The sequence below is a fragment of the Schistocerca gregaria genome, chromosome 5, assembly GCF_023897955.1.
Source record: "Schistocerca gregaria isolate iqSchGreg1 chromosome 5, iqSchGreg1.2, whole genome shotgun sequence".
NCBI classification, from domain to species: domain Eukaryota; kingdom Metazoa; phylum Arthropoda; class Insecta; order Orthoptera; family Acrididae; genus Schistocerca; species Schistocerca gregaria.
In genome coordinates this window covers 69,998,936-70,014,670 of record NC_064924.1, presented here as the reverse complement: position 1 = coordinate 70,014,670, position 15,735 = coordinate 69,998,936, and the positions used below count along the sequence as shown (strand labels likewise).

Sequence of the window (15,735 nt, the reverse complement as noted above, 5' to 3'; positions counted from 1 at the left end):
TGCAAAAGGCATTGAACATTGCCATGTCCAAAATATGATAAAACCATTTTCTGTACCATTTAAACGACTTCTGTGTACTTTCCACTGTTTTTATTTGCGTGTCGCTTTGGTCGACTAGTCCCACTGATTTATTGTAATCTAATACCGCACTCGGTTTCGTTTTCAGATCACCACCATTCCAATCTCTGTTTGAAGTCTTTTCAGCTATGTGGTACATTGGTAGCATTAGTAATTATAGAAGGAGATGAAAGAGAATCAATGACGTCTGTAGGTTGTAAACTATTCGTATGGGAATCTTCTTCATTAGAATCGCTGTCTATTGAAGAGCACAGCCATTCTTCGGAGTCACTCTCCATTAACATCTATATTATCTCTTCGGAGGTGAGGAGCTTTTTAGATGCCACCACAATAAGTAAATTCACTGTGCAAACACAAGCGAATAATAGGCGACTGAAGTCTGAACCAAGAATAGAATCTCGCAGAAAGACGCGAAACTACAGTTCGACAGAAACCACAGTAGCGTCATCTGTTTTGTGTAAAGCAAATTACTCGTTCAAGTGCTGTGACGGTCCGCCAAAAGTGCTGACATCGACTTCAAAAGCAGTCGTGTTTCGCATATTGAAACACCATCTGTTGCAGTTACAGCAAACGGTAAGGTATGGCGAGAATTCGCCAGTAGCGCTGCAAACAAACGGACGTCTTATTCAAGCGCAGCTAAACAATTGGCGAATAAACGTCTCACAACTTCTACAGCAGTCGGCAGCACCTGGGACACGACAGCCCTGAACTAGTCTGGTAATCAGTCGCACCGGTTGCACGGCACGCTCGGACTGCTGTAGCAGTCAGCCGCAGTCAAAGATTTAATGTTGCTCGCCAAGTAGGCCACACTGTGGCCCCTCGAAACATTCTTCCTGAGAAACCTTGATGTGACGCTAAAGTAAAGTGACGAGTCGGTGACGTTCCGTTGACGGCGTGTGTAATGCCACTATTTGAACCACAGAGGAGAAACTTTTCACATGACGAGGCGTACGAGGAAGTTCCGTCAAAACGACGGGTGCGGCCCTTTTGTGGTGAAAGTGAATGGAAGATTTCGTATGGAGCTCACTGGTCTCTGTTGCTGATGATCTCTGCCTGCACGAATTGTGTACACACTGAATCATTGTTACCAAGTGTTAAATTTAGTTTCTAGAAGTTTAAAGTGGCGGAATTAATCTGGAAATAGAACCGCACACGAAGACAAATGTGTTGATAAAGTATATTTATTTTTGTGATGCATTTAAAATTTAATCGATGGAATCTTGAAAATCCACGTAACGGCGTAGGAAGATGTGCAATCTGCATCTTTTATATTTGCCAAACGAAGACTTGCTCTTTTGTTGACGAACAGGTCGAAGCTTGAACTTTGGGCTAAAGATTGTCTAATGTCTATGTGATATTGTTTTGGAGTAAAAGAACGTGTATACGATAGTGGTTTAAGTTTTTGGCTTAGATTTTTGTGACGTTACGTGCGGAGTACTGAGTTGTAATGTTTATGATGTCGCTCTCAAGGTTAGGTTTGAGAATGTCAGCGAAATACTATCATCGTGCGAAAGCACACAACCTTAAATGTGTATCAGCTATTAAATGTCCGAAATTAATTTCATCGGTGGTACGTCATATGAGCGAGGTATCACGTAAATGTTGGAAATGTGGTAGTGATGAAGCGCAGATATTTTGCCACTCGTGTAACACCATCCAACAACCGGACGATAAATCTAATTATTTTGAAGTGATAGGAGTAACACCTAGTTACGATTTAGACACCGTCGAGTTGACAACAAAGTATCGACAGTTACAAAACATCCTGCATCCAGATAGATTTGCCAACAGGACAAAGGTGAGATGTGGATCGTGGACCATTTTCTGTGTACGTTACGAACTTTGGAAGAGTGTAATGACTCGCTAATTTGTAATTACAGATTTGGAGTTACTCCATCTGAGCATGACCATTTCAGGAGGAGCGTATGTTGTCAGAAGACTATTCTTCATTGGTGAATAAAGCATATTCAACTCTGCAACAACCTTTGTCTCGCGGCTTGTACATGCTCCAACTACAGGGGTCAGAAATCAGTGAAGCAACACAGCATTCAGATCCAGAATTTCTTATGGAAATAATGGAGTTAAATGAAAGTGTTGAAATGGCATCAACTGCAGCTGAGTTGAACGTCATAGAGGAGCAAAATAAGGAAACATTGAAACAACTTTCAAGGTCAGTTGTACATAATGAGATGTGTTATTTCCATTATATAGCAAATTAGATACTGGTAGTCCATATTGTCAAACAGTTAATACTCAAAAAGACGAGAAAGGTAAGACAATACAATGAATTAACCCAAGAGTTTTGTTGTATGCATTCAACTGTATGCTAGTTAACACAAAGTTAGGCTACCAGACTAATTTGATGCAAAGAGAATCCAAGGCACAATGCGTTAGCCTTTTGCTTATTTTCCATTTAGAAAGACCATAAAATTCTTGCCCTTATTGAATGATACGTTTTATGTAATGTGAAAAGCTACTTCAAATGTTCTTGAGGTATACTTTACTAGGGGTAAAATATGCTGCCATAAAAATTTTTGACAATGAAATAAAATGTCTGTCTGACAGACAGCAGTAATAGCTTCAAAACTAAATTGAAATCATATCTCCTTTACAACTCCTTCTACATCATAGATGAATTCTTGAATAGGACTAAATAAATCTATAAATATAGTACATGCATTTTGTGCCATTTCAGGGAAAGGTGTAAATAATAGAAATATTAATATCTCTCTCTTGTGTGGGTGGGTGTGTGCGTGCGTGTGTGCCCGCGTGCGCGCATTTCTTGTGCACTTGACGCGTTCCAAATCATAATGGCTACCGTAGTGTGCGATTGATCAGTGGAACACGCAACCAACTAACTAACTAGCTATCCTTACCGCTGACCAAGCAGAGTAGCCCAACAATTGAGCATGATAGTTAATTTCACTGCTCAGCCAACCATATTTAGGGTTCCATGGTTTTTCGAAATGTCACAAGGTAGATTATGAGGTGTTTTGGTTGGATGGAACTAGACCTATTTCCTCCCCCACCTTGAGCTTGCGCAATGTTATTAATGGTCTCTTTCGTGAAGTATTAAACCCTAATTGTTGTCATTTCTTCTTCTGCCAACTTGTATTGTCTCAGAACTATGACAAAATGCCACTTTGGGATGTCTTTTTAGGAACACCTCATATGCAGAAGGCACTTGGGCATTGGTGAAGCATCCAATTCAAGTTTTCTTTGACCCATGATGTCATCAGTGTGGCGGAAATGCCTGCTTCCAGCGTATACAAACTATTGACGATGTCGTCACTGCATACTAAATGCTAACAAATGTGAACAAACATAAAAATGACTCAAAAGTGTCTCACACAAACAATAAAATGAGACTAATGGGACAACCACGGGAAATTGGGGGCTTAGGGCAGAGACAAGCTACATATATAACAACAATACAAAATACCACGTCATTCTGAAACAAATATTAGAAGAAAACACAACAGCTCAAGGTACGACACAAAGCTACAGCCACAAAATCAACAGGAATCTACACATGACTCGATCTCCATGGCTTAAAATTACTGTATACAAAAAAGTGAACACCAACTTTGAAAAGTGGAATAGGACATTTTCAGTGACCTTTATACATCTTAAATGAAGCTCTCAATACATACTGGCAAGACCGACCATAAACTTCAGAAAACACCACTGGAACCAAAATATCAATAGCTCAAGAACCCCCATGTTCACTACATCAGTTAAAGCAACCAAAATACCATAAATGTAAAACAGACAAAATATCACAGTTAGTGTAGAATTAAACGAAAGTGTCAATCCATATGAAGTGATCCAATGAGGTTTGCTTGACCATTTTTTAAATATTTTGATATTTTTATATGTGATTACCCCACAATTGAGAACTTAAAAAAAATTACCTGCATCCTTACTGAACGGTGGCCTCCCCCCCCCCCCCCCCTGCACATGACAGTTTTTCAATTAGGTTACATTAGTGTTAATATGAATATCTCTGCAATGGGCTAAGTTATACAACATTGCAATTGACATGAATGTTTCTAGAAAAGTCTGCTCTACAACACTGTTTATTATCCAAAATACCCTAAATTAAAAAATAACCAGTCAAAATGATCTCCAATGTTTGGTATTGAATATTTAGAAAATCCATCTATTAGACTCCAAAATAACAACTGAGGAGTAATTTATCAGAATGAATTTTTTTTCTAGTTAGATATTGTTATATATACAGCAAGAAGAATTTTTTTCTCTCGTGAGGTATTGTTATATATACAGCAAGAAACTGACAAATATTTCCTTTTTTTAAAATTTGAAACACTTTATTTTTTTAAAAGTATGGAGCTGTTTATATCTGGTGGGATTGAAAATAAAAATTTGATTTTTGCTCAGTCTGTACATCTGTATGATAACAAAGTGCTATCAAAGTTTAACATTGATGATCAAGTGTGAGTAAAGATATGAATTTTTGAAAATGAATAAAAAAATTCACATTGGGCTACAGTTGACCTTACGGTTATTGCCTATTTAAGTGGTTTATTGTTTCATTGTAATGAAATTTAATTTTAACTTGTATTTAGTTAACACTATCACCCTGTATTTTGTTAGTATTATTTATTTTAATAATAAAATATTAAACAGTAGGAGCTTTTGCTTTAGTTGTATGTTTAAAAAAATGTCCATATACATCTAGCTTACTCTCAGTTAAGTAGCACATTATTAGAAGTTCAAAATGATAAAAGCAAACAAGTGAAATTTCTCAATTGTTGAGAAGGCTACAGTTTTCTGCAAGAGTTTAGTCCTTGAGAGAAGTGTGAACAAGGGCTATGTGGACAGAGCAACAAATCTGCACAGGAGCCCAGTAGTGAAAAACAAGTCTGTAGATGAACTGTGTACCCCCACTGCAATTGCTGGGTGTGGCATTGTTGTAGTCAGTCTGTTCTGAAACCCCTGTTCGAGTGAATGCACACACTTTATTGAGAGAGTAGAATAGTTTTCATGCCTTTGTAGTGAGTGTAATTCTTAATTAACCAAAATAATTTTGAAATTTTAATAATAAATAAAATTGAACGACTAACTGGAATGCAATAAAATGGATGAACAGTGCCTGCTGGACTGGTAGTAAATGAAGTGTGTCTTAAAACAGTTTATAGTTCAATTTCACAAAAACTTGAACATATGTCCTCCTTATGTGTGAGTAAAACAGCTTCCTGAGTGAAACTTAATGTTATTTCTGGAAATACCCTGTGCCCAAATTGTTACTCAGATATACCTACTGTGAATCCAGAAGCAGAATTGTGTAATCTTATTAATTCATAATGAGGAAACTGTTAGCAAGTCGGAGTTCCCTTGTTCTAAGTTAGAGGTGTCTCCTGCTTCGAAAATTAGAAAATTGTATAGTGGAAAAAGAAAAGCAGCTATTGAAAGTAAGGTACAAAGAATTTTGTACAAAATGAGAAAATGCTTTTTAGAATCATTCTTTGAAACCAACAGTATAAAAAAAAAAAAAAAAAAAAAAAAAAAAAAAAAAATTCTACCTCCAGAATCTCCAACACTGAATATTTGTGCTTGATTAAGAAATTAAAAAGTAAGTGTTCAGTGACACATAAAGAGAAAAAAGTTGAAATTTCAAGTTTGTTTCCTGTCTCACGGTCAAGAGAAAAAAAAGTTCATAAATTCATTGTATACGATTGTTTGATTATACTAAACTGAAAATTAGTGGAGAAGCAAGGCATTCAAACAGTGCTGGAAAGAAGAAAGAAGTAGGTATAAGTGAAGAAAGAACTGAAAATATCCAGCAGTTTTTTTAAGATAATGAAACAATAGGATGTGCCCGGGTAACAAAGATAACAAAAGAGTTGTTATAAATGGGGTTAAGGTAACAAAGCAAGAACGAATGGTACTGTTTAATTTAAATGTACTTGCATAGCTTTCCGAAATGTTCATCTTTAATGTAGAATTTTGTGACCTTCTACCTAAATGGCGTATTTTGGCTGGCTCCTCAGGAACACACTTGTATGTGTTTGTTTATACCATCAGAATATCAAGTTGATGTGTGTGGGTGCAAAACTTAACGATGTTAACTGCAAAGATATACTAGATTTAATGGTCTGTGACACTAATAATTATGGCTGCATGATGAGTTTATGTGGGAAGTGACTTGGCAAAAAAAAAATGCTCTTGAATTATTTAACATTACCGTCAAACAGTGGGTCACAACTAACAGGGCTGAAATAACAACAGTGGTTAAATCTCGAGGAAGGTTTGAATCTTTAATAAACAACTTACCACTATGTTTCTAAAATCGAAAGCAAGGTTTTGAAGGACAAAAAAAGCACAACTTAGGTAAAAAAAAAAGCGTGCCTTCATGCAAGTGAATGCATAGTCCTAGATATTTTTGCAGAAAACTTAATACGTTTGTGGTTCAGGATGAAATACAAATGGTATCACTGAGTTAGTGAATGGGCAACAATGCATCCATTGATTCTGTACTTCAGGAATAAGAAAGATGAAGTTTGCAATTCTTCATTTTGGATTTTAAGCGACTACTCAGAACAGAACACTTCAGTTATAAATGTTTTTCAAAAGTATGTAACAAATTACACAAAAGGAAACTTATCCAAGGTTGAGCAGCTTGTATGCTTTTCAAACAATGGAAAATCCAGGGCGGAATAATGTAACAATATTATGAAAAGGATAGTTTCTACTCATATTACAGTGGAAATGCTGAGTAGCAACTATCCTTTTCATAATATCACATACTTTTCAGATGGAAGGGATAGTCAATACAAGAACAAAGAGACTTTTTCAGATCTTTTGCAACCACAAAGTAGATTTCAGGTTGGAGGCTGAATGGCACTTTTTTGCCTCTTGCCATGGTAAAAATGCATGCAATGGAGTAGCAGGTACTACAGAATGTGAAGGGAGTAAAGCCAACCTACAGAGAATGAGCACAGATCTAATTCTTCCAATAGAGGACATGTATGCCTTGCTCAAGGATAAAGTTAAAGGCATTGCCTACTTTCTCATCAAGAAAGAAGAGGTAGTTAGCTCTTCATATCAAAACAACATTTCAAATGAGATAGGAAAACTGTATGACAATAAAAGGAACAAAGCAATTCCACAAATTCCTTGGCATTGCAGAAAACTTAGTTCGATGGTATGTAACATCAGGCACCGAACTTTACGAGGATAATTGTGTCAGTACAATTAATCTCACAGAATGACATAGTGGCATGTGTATATGATGGACTGTGGTGACTTGCACATATTGAAAGAATAAGTTTTGAAAACAATGATGTTTTTGTGCAATTTTACCACCCTGGTGCCCCAAGAACGGCATTCAAGAAATCTGCTAGTGACAAATTTTGGATACCAATAAAAAACATATTTAGGAAGCTTTCAGTGCTTGAACTTAAGACACCAAACACGAGGTCTTATTCTATATCACAAAAGCTGTTTGGAGAAATAAGCATTCTTAAAAATCACCACTAGGATTAGGAAGCACTGCTTCTCAAAAGTATGTTAATTGAAAATATTTATTTCAAATTTTGTCAATATAATGTAAATGTTTTGTCCAGTAATTTTTAGAGTTTTTCCATATAATTCAGTACCTTAACTTCAGTAACAATTTATTACATGTAGCCAATATCCCTCATGAATTAGGCAAAAGCCATAAGATCAACTGTAGTGTAATGTCAATTATTTCCTCATTTTCAAAAATTCATATCTTTGTTCAGTCAGTTAGCAGTGTTTAATTTTGTACAGTTCTTTATCGCATAGGTATACAAAATGTGCAGAAATCAGATTTTTATATTCAGTCACACCACAGATAGCTAGCCCCAAACTTTACAAAAAACAAAGGTTTTCAAATTTCAAAAATTTGTAAAATGTCCAGGAAACATGTCCCTGCTCTTGCTCTATATGAAGTTAGTAGTTTTCAATACCTAACTAGAGAAAAAAATGCACTCTGATAAATCACTCCTTGGTTGGTATTTTTGGGTCTAAAAAGTGGATTTTCTAAATTTTCAATGCCAAACTTTGGAGGTCATTTTCACTGGTTATTTTTTAATTTAGCATATTTGGAGTAATAAACAATGTTGTAAAGGATCCTTTCCTAAAAGCATTCATGTCAATTACAATGTTGTAACTTAACCCAGTGCAGAGATATTCAAATTAATGCTGTCTCCAAATTGAAAAACCGTTATGCACTTAACAAATAAAAATGGCTGCTGTTCAGTAAGCATGCAAGTTAATTTTTTTAAGAACTGTTCTAAACTTCTCAATTACAAGGTAATCAAATATTTAAAAATAGTCAAGCAGCCACTTAATTGTATTGGCTCACTTCGCTGGGATTGACCCCAAAACAAAAACTACTTACCAACCAAAGCCTGCAAAAAAATCTCTGCAGTTGGTAGTGCACGTGTGTGTGTGAGTGGGGGGGGGGGGGGGAGGGGGGATGCGAGCAGACCCCACAAAAACGTGAAACACACAATTAAAAAAAACTCACGGAAAACAAAGCAATCACTACTAAATCTACGTTACAGCACTGACTACCCAGGCTCAAATAAACCCATGTCACTACAATGATAACAAAGACTCAAATGAACCCAGTACCACTTGTTAAACTCAGTACATCGACATCCACCACCAGAGGGCACTATCAAACACAACACAGCATGTACAAACATGAACCAACTCAAAACCACCGCACCATCGTGATACACACAACAACATTATGCCGTAGGTCAGAGCTGACGAGTGGAATCGGATGCTTCCAATCGTGGTGACTTCATTGGGGCTGGAGGTTGTGTGAGGCCCCTATGCAGGTGCTGCCTGTTCACATACACCACAGCACTGTCAGCAAACAGTTGCAGATGTAGGAGTGTCGTCCTGTGACACTTCCCTGGTGTACTCTTGCTGATACCCTTGCCTCTGCTGAAGACATTGAGGGCAACATACTGGGTTCAATTACTTAAGAGTATATGGAAAGCCCTATGCTTACAGTGTTAAATTGAGCTAAAAGTTAAGAACATTTTCTCACCTGTTATTTGGATGATACTCTTGATTTTTTTCACAGAACACAGAGATATGTTCTGCTTTTATGCTGAATTATTAATTTTGAAAAAATAATGTATACTTTTTCAGATATTTTATTTTTTGTAAATGTTAAGAAAAGTTATACATTTTAACAAGTATTTTAAAATTTAATCCATTAATACAAAATAATTCCACATATCTTTTAATTCAGATATATTAGAAGGTCTTAAGGAACAACTACAGAAAATTTCATCTTTCTTCTATAAATAGGCCCTCAGAAAATGTACCTTGTACACAAAAAAAAACTAAAGTTATGAGAAATTAGCTTCAAAGTTTTTACTTCAGTACAAGCCTGCTCCATAGCTTGTATCATCAGAATTGTCCAACAGCTTCCTCTTGATGGCTCTGCTATGCTGTCTAGCCTTCTTTGAATATATTTTTATGGAATTATCTGAAGACCTGAGCTGTTCCTTGTCCAAACAAACCATAGCTGCGGCAGTTCGTAGTCCTACACAGAGCCCCAACTTCTGCAGAACTTTGCACTTTGTTATATTACCCTGATTGAATGATGAAACAACATCATAAACGCCAAAGTGAAGTGTGTTTATACCCACAAACACAGTTTTAGGTAGTCTGTTCCATATCACATGGTTCACACACTCATTTGGATTTTGAGTCCAGCCATGAAGACATTTCTTTAGCAGACTAATATCTGCGAGGTCTCGGAATATTGGTTTTATTTCATCCGTTATGGCAGGTGATGAGGGTGGTTGTATTGTTTCTTTGTTACCTTGCCTCTGTTGTACTTGCACCAACTATCGTCTCCTTTTGGACATAGCCCATGTTGGGGATTCTCATTGTTTGAAGCTGTATGAAAAAACAGAGCCCAGACTGCTCTTCTCATTAATTCTGCGTCTGCTGTATTCTGTCTTATTGCTAGACCATAGCACTTCTGAATATGATCTATTGTAGCATCTGTCAGACTATTTTTCCCATCTAAAGTTTTTCCTTCGCTCAATTTCTAGCCTTTCATGCTAGTCTTGAGCCGTCGAAGTCTTGATCCCATCCTTTTCTGAACATGGCCAACACACTCCAGTTTGGAAATTTTCACATCGCTACCATAGGGTCTCAGTTCCTCAATTTCTTTGAAAGCCTTTGAGTCACCATCTCCAAGATAATTTGTGTGTCTAACGTTGTACCATTTTACTGAGCGTTGATAAATACTTCTTACACCAGCAACTTCCATACCACCACTTGACCCATAGTAATTTGCCATGCACTCCTCTTCATGTTTAGTTTTCATTTTCTCCTTGCATCTGCAATGCTTGAAAAGTATTGCCACATCAACTAGCTTACCAGTGTCCACACTTGTAGCTGTTACTACACCATTCAGAGATGTGTTGTTTCTCTTCTGCCAGTTTCCATCAAAAGCTATGGACAAGTCTCTGCTATTATTATTTTCAGCAACTGCTTCCTCAACAGAATCTTTCATGTTTTCCTGTGCCACATCTTCTACAGCAGAGCCTATTGCAATTATGTGTTTGTTAAATTTTGAAGATGGAGGAGGGAGGTTCATCGCACCACACAACATGGCACCTGCAGCCCTGCCCTTTCCTATACACCATAATCCATAAACCCGTCTAATGTTAATATCGTATAGTTTACCTGTATCTGCAGTAACATGTGAGGAATTGAAGAAAGTAACACTGTGTTTGCAATAATTGCACATCAACTCTAATTCACAAGCAAGTCCTACATGTAAGTTTGTTTTCAATGAAACACCACATTTTCCACATGGTTTGCAGCACGCATTGTTCTCCAAAATGTCTGATAATAGAGATACGTTAATTACCTCATATTTTGTAGTTCCAGCATTTAGTTTCTTTTATTCTTCTTCAATTCCAGCTAGTTTTCTTCTTGAAGCACTTTCTGGTGTAGTGGCAGCAGCGTCACTCAATGTATCACTACCAGTGTTGAGGTTCGTCGCTACTGGGACATCAGATACTGATGAAGATGAATCTAACGAATTTTTAGTACACTTTACTTTCTTGCGTCAATGTATACGCTTTCTAAATACCTTCAGACTAGGTCTTGGTATGTTGAAGGAAAGAAAACTCAATGACTTCTCCACATACGACTTTCACAACAATGACATGGATGGACTCACAAAGGAAACAATACAAATGGTGCAGAATCTATTGTCAACTGTCTAGCAGTGTAGCCAACAGAAAAGCTATCTCTCTTGTGCTCAATTATATCTCTGGCAAGGCTGTCTATATCAGGTATATTTCGCGTCTCATACAAGGTGCAGAACATCGTGTGTTGAAATTATTTTAAAAAATTATTTAAAATAGTTTTATTCACGTCATCCAAATATTTTATATGTGGTATTAAACGGGAGAGTCTAAATTTTTCGGAAATGCATTTACCCAAAAATCGATTTTTTTCATCGAAAAACTCATTCCGTATATCCTTAAGTCTTAGAGCCACTTTCATACACTATGTTATCAAAAGTATCCGTACAAGCGTTTTTTCACAATAGGTGCATTGTGCTCCCACCACTGCCAGGTACTCTGTATCAGCGACCTCAGTAGTCATTAGACATTGTGAGAGAACAGAATGGGGCACTCTGTGGAACTCACGGACTTCGAACGTGGTCAGGTGATTGGGTGTCAATTGTGTCATACATCTGTACGTGTGATTTCCACACTCGTAAACATCCCTAGGTCCCCTGTTTCCAATGTGATATTGAAGTGGAAACGTGAAGGGACACATACAGCACAAAAGCGTACATGCCGACCATGTCTGTTGAGTGACAGAGACTGCCGACAATTAAAGAGGGTCATAATGTGTAATTGGCAGACATCTATCAAGGCCATCACACAAGAATTTCAAACTGCATTAGGATCCACTGCAAGTACTATGACAGTTAGGCAGGAGGTGAAAAAACTTGAATTTCATGATAGAGTAGCTGCTCATAAGCCACACATCATACCGGTAAATGCCGAACGGCACCTCACGTGGTATAAGGAGGATAAACATTGGACAATTGAACAGTGGAAAAATGTTGCGTTGAGTGACAAATCATGGTACACAATGTGGCGATCCGATGGCAGGGTGTGGGTATGGCGAATGTCCGGTGAAGGTCATCTACAAGGGCGTGTGTGCCTGTAGTAAAATACAGAGGCGGTTGGGTTACGGTGTGGTCATGTTTTTCATGGAGGTGGCTTTCACCCCATGTTGTTTCGCGTGGGACTATCACAGTACAGGCCTACATTGATATCTTGTTTCCCACTGTTGAAGAACAGTTTGGGGATGGCGAGTGTATCTTTCAACATGTTCGAGCACCTGTTCATAATGCACGGCCCGTGGCGTAATGGTTACGCAACAATAACATCCCTGTAATGGACTGGCCTCCACAGAGTTCTGACCTGGATCCTAGAGAACACCGTTGGGATGTTTTGGAACGCCGTCTTCGTGTCAGGCGTCACTGACTGACATCGATACTTCTCAGTGAAGCACTCCATGAAGAATGGGCTGCTGTTCCCCAAGAAACCTTCCAGCACCTGATTGAACATATGCCTGTGAGAATGGAAGCTGTCATCAAGGCTAAGGGTGGGCCAACACCATACTGAGAGTTCCAGCATTACTGATGGAGGGTGCCACAAACTTGTAAGTCATTTTCACCCAGGTGTTCAGATACTTTTGATCACATAGTGTATGTGGCAACATATTCCATATGCTCGTACCTTTATTAACAAGTGGGACGCCTTGTCAAATATTTTTTTGGAAATATAGGAATGTGATATCTGCCAGTTGCATCCATGGTTTATATGATATCTTGTGAGAAAAAGGTGACCTGACTAGCATGAGAGATGCTTTCTAAATCTACGCTGGTTTTGGGACGCAAGCTCTTTTGCCTCGAGAAAATTTATTATATTTGAACTCGGAATGTGTTGAAGAACTCAGCAACAAACTGCGTTGAAGGATATTGATTGGCAATTATGAAGAGCCTATATCTTTTCCATTGTCATGCATTCTACAGCTTTGTTTTTCTCATTTCACCATTCCTGCTTTGCACTTCTTGCATTCTCACTTTTTAGGCATATTTATTCCATTGTGCCTGCATTGCCTGCTCTATTTTTATATTTTCCTTTTTCCACCATTAAAATTCAGTATTTTGGGTATTATCCAAAGATTTCTATCGGGCCCTGCGTTTTTGCCTATTTGATCCTCTACTGCCTTCACTATTTCACCTGTCAAATCTACCCTTTATTCCCTTATTGTATTCCATTCCCCCATTTCAGTTAATCATTACCTACTGCTCTTTCCGAGACTCTCAGTTATCTTTAAAACAATGGAATCTCCAGCTAGTAATATCATCAGTGGTAAGAAAATACAGATTCCTACTTACTGTAAAGAAGACACGTCAATTTGCAGACAGAAAGAATTAAAACCCAAATGTGTAGTTTCAGTTGCCTGAGACTGCAGATGTGTGTGTGAGTTGCGTTTCCGTGAGTGTATATGTCTGTCCTTTATTTTTGATGAAGATCTTACTGATTGAAAGCTTTATTTGTGACAGTCTTTTTGTTGTGCCTATCTGCGACTCGGCAGCTCCATTATCTGGTTAGTAGCAACGTTCCTTTTCATAATACTGTTACAATTTAAAAGGCAGTTAAACAAAGCGTACGGCCACAGCCTTCACCTGTAAAAGAGGCGCGCGCACACACACACACACACACACACACACACACACACACACACACACACACAAGCTTAACACCTCACACACACACGACCATCATTAATTCCAACATGAGATGCTGGAGTTGGCGTTAGTGTGTGTGTGTGTGTGTGTGTGTGTGTGGGTGTGTGTGTGTGTGTGGTTTACATGCATGCTTGGTTGTGTGTGTGCGTGTGTTTTCTACTGCTGAAGGCTGTCTGTGAAAGCTTTTTGTAAGTGTCTTTTAATTGCGCGTGTCTGAACTTGACGTGCCCTCTTTATGGTAAGTAGTAATCAGTCTTTTCCTACATTCTCAGTAACCTTTCTTTCCACTTATCTAGGTCCCATCTCTTTAACGTTCTACAGTTTTAATCTGCATTCATAAGCAATAAATTACGGTCTGAATGATTTTTAAACCAAGTATTGGCAATGATTAAATTTTTCTCTTTGTGGCTCCTTTTTACTTTCTTTCTACCAATCCGTGTTCTATAGTTTTCCATCTTTGTCAAATCAACACACCTATTTTACCTCACCCTCTTAGATTTTGCTGAAAGTTGGTGTACTTATAGTGGGCACTGAGACTAAGAAATATACCAAATTTCAATTTTTTATCTCAAACCATTCCAGAAATATGGCTATGTAAACTTTTCAAAAACCAGCAAAAAATGTGTGAGCGGACTTTTTTTAAATTGTCCTAGGAGCTGCCCTAATTGAGGTAGAGAACTGGGAAAGGTGTCATTTTGCAGCATTTTGCATGCTCTTTCCAGGGATATACAACAAAACATAGCTTCTAATTAATAACCTTTTTCTAAATACCAATTAATATTTTTTGATTTAATTGTAATTTTTTTACAAAAAGTACATAATTGAAAATTTTCAAAGTATTTCCATAACTACTTAATACTATTATAAATCACATGGCAAAATATAAATCTGGGATGATGATGGGTTCATTGTTAAAAAAAAATTATTTCGGACTCTTGTCTTTCACTAACGTCCCTAGTGTGTCCAAACTGACCTTTTAACAAACAGGAATGTCATTAAAATATACTGTAACTTAAGTAAAAAAAGAATTAGAAATATCAAAACATCACCTTATTAAAACAAAACTAATCAGCATATTTTATAATTGATTGCTTATTTTAATTTCATACAACTTAACTAACAGTACATTAACTGATAAAACAAAGTTTGAGCATTTAACTACAAACTGAAATGAAGTATGAAAAAATACAAGTATTTACATAATAGTTGTGGTCCATGATGTTTGAAATGGAACTATTAAACAAATTAAATACGTAATGCTTCTTTTTGAGTAACAGGTATCTGTACATAGCTAAATTTAACACAATAGGTACTAACAATAATTTTGAAACAACTTTCTATAAAATATACATTAACACTAACCTGAGACAAAAATTAAGTTTTGAGTTGAAAGCAGTTTCCCAATAAATTGTCTTGGAACTTCACATATTACGTTTTAATAAAGCTGACTGGGTTTGGTTTACATCACTTTCATTAAGAATGTATGTTCTCCCTGTTGGAGTAAATGGATTCACTTTTGTGAGAATATCCACAACTGACACCCACAGGACATCTGCATGTGCAGGATAAGAGAATAACTTAGCTGGTCCATATGGATGAAGAAAAGTTATTTTACTTCATCATGTTCTTCGTTTCTTTCTAAAATGTACCCAAGCCACCAGTTTTTGCGATATACTGTGGTGACATAGCCTGATACATGTTGTAACTTCAGTTTGTCTGGTGATGTAGTTACTTCCTTCTGACAACTCTGCATATCACCTGAGAAGTATTTGACTATTAATTTTGATGTAGTGTTGGGAATGAAAGCATGAAATTGCTGTGTTCCTTTGATTGTCAATGCC

General features: G+C 37.2%; 1 protein-coding gene across 2 annotated transcripts in view; it reads left to right on the top strand.

The window, feature by feature from the left end:
* The first annotated feature begins 628 nt into the window (after positions 1 to 628).
* Positions 629 to 15,735, top strand: part of LOC126272165 (iron-sulfur cluster co-chaperone protein HscB) — a 47,261-nt gene continuing 32,154 nt past the window's right edge. The window contains exons 1-2 of one of the 2 annotated variants that reach the window (XM_049974799.1): positions 629 to 1,876; positions 1,995 to 2,248. In XM_049974799.1, the coding sequence (XP_049830756.1) occupies positions 1,526 to 1,876; positions 1,995 to 2,248 (605 nt within the window). In that variant the 5' untranslated portion in view covers positions 629 to 1,525. The remainder of the gene's footprint in view (positions 1,877 to 1,994; positions 2,249 to 15,735) is intronic. The other variant, XM_049974798.1, reaches the window with a different exon arrangement.